The sequence below is a fragment of the Fulmarus glacialis genome, unplaced genomic scaffold (assembly GCF_000690835.1).
Source record: "Fulmarus glacialis isolate BGI_N327 unplaced genomic scaffold, ASM69083v1 scaffold4745, whole genome shotgun sequence".
Taxonomy (NCBI): Eukaryota; Metazoa; Chordata; class Aves; order Procellariiformes; family Procellariidae; genus Fulmarus; species Fulmarus glacialis.
This window is the reverse complement of record NW_009212199.1, coordinates 39,928-45,007: the sequence shown is the minus strand read 5'-3', so window position 1 is coordinate 45,007 and position 5,080 is coordinate 39,928. Positions and strand designations below refer to the sequence as shown.

The 5,080-nt window shown below is 48.8% G+C and overlaps 1 protein-coding gene across 1 annotated transcript in view; it reads left to right on the top strand.

Moving 5' to 3' along the window:
• Positions 1 to 3,575: 3,575 nt before the first annotated feature.
• LOC104076778 (pentafunctional AROM polypeptide {ECO:0000255|HAMAP-Rule:MF_03143}-like) overlaps positions 3,576 to 5,080 on the top strand; it is a 6,499-nt gene continuing 4,994 nt past the window's right edge. Inside the window, exon 1 of the mRNA XM_009577774.1 lies at positions 3,576 to 3,745. Within this exon, the coding sequence (XP_009576069.1) occupies positions 3,576 to 3,745 (170 nt within the window). The remainder of the gene's footprint in view (positions 3,746 to 5,080) is intronic.

The window sequence follows — 5,080 nt, the reverse complement described above, 5'->3', positions numbered from 1 at the left end:
AAGCGTACGTTTCTTTTCATACATAATAAAGGATGCTGCTTGCGGCAGGATTAAGCGGTACCCACTGACAGTCGGATCCAAAGCCCAAGGCTGTCAAGGGGAGTCTTTCAATAGCTTCAATGGGCTTTAGATCAGGCTGCGAGAGAACAGAGTCTCTCCATTCAGAGCAGCCTAGATTCCCACACTCAGCTGTTGATTTTAGAAAACGGCCAAAAAAGACAGCAAAAACCTTGCTGTGTGTCACGCCAGGCACATGTGGCTATCACAGAAAGCATCAAGGCAAGGTTAAAGCTGCAGAAAAAATATTTATAGAACAAGCAACCCAATTCATCGAAATCAGTCACAGCCAAAGCTCTCTTGGCACTGCAAGTGTCCACCTTCCCACCCATCCCTTTCTCTTGGGAGTGTCCTCCTCCCTCCACTTCAGGTTCCTGCAAACCCATCTCCTCTGCTCAGCCTCAAACTCCTCTCCCCAGTAAACCCTTCCTCTGCTCCTTTCTGCCAAGCCACAGAGCCTGCAGGTCACATCTCTGCAGGGCAGTGGAGGACCCAGAACTGGGACATCAGACGGTGTCCCCTCCTGTCACACCATCTCTCCTGGAGCTCCCCACCCCACATAGGGAGGTTTACCTGCAGGATTATGCATGTTGCTTCTTGTCCCCCAGCCTCAGGAGATGCTGCTGTGGGTTTGCTGGCTCTGCAGAGCAGCACGTCCCTGCTCAGGTGTCCATGGAGGGGATGGGCTTCTCCATCCGCGATCACCTGGGCAGAGCCCCAGCCCCGGGGAGAGGCTGCGCAGGGAGGATGGCCCCGAGCTGGGGCTGCACCCGCTCCAGCTGCACCCGCCTGCCCCCACCCAGAGCAGCGGGTGAGATCCAACAGCTTCTGACATGAAAAAAGAAAAAAAAAAAAGCTGACTTTCAGTGCCTTCGCTTTACATAAGCGCAACGTTCACATCCTGACCTCAGGAAGCTGCTGGCTTTCAAGGGGGTAATCGGCAGTTTTATAACTTTCTGGTTACGTAGCACAGACATGCATCCCAGCTAAGCCATCAGGTATGAGGCCGAAAAAGTCCCAGGACTTTGAACCCCAGATTAGCTACAAGTGGTCCATAGCTACGAGGTCACCCCTGCCCCGCACAGCCAAACATCGGAGCACCCCCTGCTCTGGGGACCAGCTGGGAGGCAGGTCTCTGCATGGGCTGGGGGAGGTTGTGTCACATGGGTACCAGTGGTCCTGCACCCCCAGAAAGGGTCCCAGGAATGCACTGGCTGGAGGAGGCGTCAGGAGAAACCAGTGGGAACATCCAAGGTATCCAAAAGCCTAAGCTGGCCTGCAGCAGAGTTGGAGCAGAAAAGGCTGGTGAGGAATTAAAGCAAAGTAATTAAAGAGCATGTGATGGAGCTGAGGTCAGCCGGCCATCTCCTCTTCAATTGAAACACAAACTGAAGCTAATGAGGATGGATGACCCCATAACCAGCATTTTTCACCTCTGGGATGTATCACACCCTGGGCTTGTTCAGTCAAGGACTGACCCAAAGCATGCCGAGAGCGCCCAGGGCTGGGCAGAGGTGAAGAGGCTGTGGGGAGCAGGTCTTCGCTGCAAGGTTCTTGGCAGCTCCTCTGTAGGACGGCTACTACAAGGACACGGCAGTCATTGGCTATGGCAAGCAGACGGACATTGGAAAGTCAATCTGTCAACTTCTAAAATGAAACAGAAGACATTTCAATGCCTCCAGAATAGAACAGGGAAGTATAAACGGAAAATAAGTAAATGCACAGGACAAGAGAGTAAAAGAAAGAAAAGCAAATAAAATAAGTCCCAATGCTCAGTGGATTGCTATTAATCAAAACAAATAAACATGACGAAGAGGACAGACCTCCTTGCATACCTAAGATTATTCCATCTTATGATTTAGTAAACAACAAACTGCATCAGACCTGCAGTCCCTGTGGAAAGCAATCCAAACTGTGTTTGGATTGGGAGTTAAAATTTCAGAGTATTTGGTAAACAGGGTAAGAGCTTTAGTATGCCATCTAATCCACACTCCACTAGCTTTGGAGGTGACTTTGGGCAAGTTTCTTCTCTTCTGGTGACTCTATTTTCCTCTTCTGTAAAATGGGGATAACAGTCTGTCCTTTTTGCAAAGTGCTTTGCCATCTGGAGATGAAGGAGCAGTGAGAAGTAGATGTTGGAGTTATTACCCTTCCTGGAGCAGGGCTACATGGCTTTAGAGTTTATTCTTGTATCTTTTTCCCAAAATTAATTTTGAGATAAAGGTAGGTTCCTAAGTGAGTTTGACTGCAATTAAGCCTTCGTGCAATGAAGTCGTCTTGTCCAACGGGCTCTTGAAGAACCATTTTTATTAGCCTCTGGCTTTTATGCCTGTTTTCGGTTTTCTTGATCTTTGTTTCTGAACAAGGACAGCTTTCAGAAACATGGCCAAGAAGACGGCAAAGACAGGTTTGTACCTTCAGGCACTGCTGGTGAAATCAAAGGAGGATTTTCCCCTGTGCTCAGCACACAGAGCTGTATGCCAAGGGAATGTTCGGTGTGGCAAGCTGAGCCCGGGGCCCCCTGAAGATCATATGGAAAGGTGAATTGTGCATCCCTCGGTCATGTGGGGAGCAGGGTGCCGGCCGCTGCTGCCAGCACAGGCCCCCCGCCGGCCCCCACCACGCCATCGCTTCCTACAGAAGGGGAATCCATCCCTCTGGCTGAGCCCACCCCACAGGATCAACGTGCCTTTGGGTCAGGGAGATGGGGTCTCCCCAAGTACGCAGGGGGGATCTGGCATGGTTTTAATAAGATAAATAGGTGACAATCGCAGGAAAGCGTGGGACCCAAAAGGCAGGGTCATCAAGGCTCAGATACCATTGCCTGGACCACACTGCTGATCCTGAAATGACTCCACCGCAGGGAAACCTCAGCATCTCAGAGTCCCACAGGCAGCTGGGCAAACGAATCAAACCTCAACTCATCCCCCAAACAGCCCTTCAGGGGAAAAACTCTCTCTGATTATTTTTTTAAACCCACCATAAAAGCTAAAAACAACAACAAAAAATAATCATTCTGTTCCTCAATGCAAGAGAATCCCAGGCATGTGAGCTCAAAAGAGGTTTAACCAGCTGGTATCAATCCTGTCCCCGTACTCCTGCTCCTGTCACACCCCATAAGAGCAGGTTAGAGCCGCAGCCAGATCAGAGGCTCCACTCAGCAAAGAAGGTTCCTGAACATCACAGAGAATCACACAAATTGCCTTTCATAACTTTGAATTTGCTGTAGGGCATCATGTTGAAAGTTAATTTACGCGCTCCTATTGTAAGCTCCTTCTTAAGCATTATAAAACTAGCTGATTATACAACCCCATCCTCGTACTTGCACGTGTCTTCAAACGCACCTACCACCCCTAACATACATCCCAGATTAGATAATCTTAGTTTTGTAACTGGTCTCCCCTGTGGAGACAAGACCTCCCCTTCCAACGCCTGGTCACCTGGAGCCTTTAAAAAGCACCTCAAAGGCACCCAGTTACGGGAGATCTCTTAACAGGGAGATTTTACCTTTTGGAAGCATGCCAGTGTCGGAAGAGGCCTTTGCTCCAGCGGCCCTGGCCACCGTGCCCCAGGAGCCCCGGCAGACAGACTTCCAGCTGGTGCGAGTCAAGAGCACGTGGTGCCGGATCAAGAAAGGAGAAGCCCTTTCTGACTGCAAGGACAAGATAACTCTCTCCGAAGCAAAAATGTAAGTATAGGCGACTTGCTCATTGGCGACTGCGCTGGAGGGCTCTGGCTAGGCAAACTGTGCGGTCTCCCTGGTGGGATGCATCTCGGATGGAAAAACCATCTTGTGTGCCGTTGCAGCTTAAACCCAGCATTACGTGTCCCACCCTGTGAAGGGTGGGCTTCAAAACGTGTGCAATACGGCAGCACAGGTATTTGCTGTTCTCCTTGGTGTGACTTGGCTAAGTTACAGAGGGAATTTTATTAACAGCCTCAAGTTTTGTAGATGGGAAGTTTCTTTAAACCTCTGAAAAGCTTACGCAGGGACTTCTGAATGCTGCACGTGGGCTTTTTTTTCCTCTGTATGTACATTAAATCTTTGCGTGCAAAACTCATGCACAGGCGTGGGAGAAGGACACATTTATAGAGGTGGTTGCAGATAAATGAAATGCCTAGATAGGAAAAATAAACACCGTAGGTCACTGACAGGAGCAAACCCCATAACACGACTCAAACTGTGTAAGTCATATAATGCTGCTTCAGACAGAGGAGAAAGACAAATTTCCCCCAGGGATACATGCAGGTCTTTGCTGATACTACATCTCTCCAGTTAATTATCCTTTAATTACAGGATACTCCTTTTCATGAGCACATGGAGCCCCATTCGAGATGCACGTCTTCCTTAATACGGCTATGTTTTGCGTGTCAGAAGTTTTCTAACATTTGTCATGCTTGGGTTTTAATGTCAAAGGTCTAACCCTTTCCTCAGTCAGGTCAGAGGGATCTGCACCAGCGCTGGCAGCGGGCAGCGGCTGCGCGCGAGCGTTGCTCAGGCAGAGCTGCAGTAGATAGAACGGGACTTGAGCAGACCCAAAGGCAGCCTGCTGGACCTCAGTCAATAGCAGGATGAACCTAGGGCCCAAAGCACACCCAGAAAAGTCCTCAGCTGACATATGCTTCAACAAGGGTGTGTTCAGCCTCAAATTCACAACTCTTTTCGTACAGCAGAGGGGTTGCAATGGGTGCTAGTTGTGCCATCCGGCACCCAAAGCTGATTCCACCAACTAACATTCAAAACCATCCTGTTTCTTAGAAGCGTCACATGCCAGAGTCGGATGCACATGCAGTTGAAGTACAGCTATAAGGTATATATTTGGTGCATTAAAATGTACACAATGATGCTTTTTGTAATACTGCATTTTAAAAGCCCAGACGAAATTTGCTGGAAGGTATAAATCCTCACCGTTTTTCTTTGACACTTAAAAAGGTTAAGGATAGACTTAGAGGCAATTTGATAAAGAAAGCAGAGAAGCATCTATTTAGACCTATAAGAGAAAGTTCAGGCATGTGGAAAGAA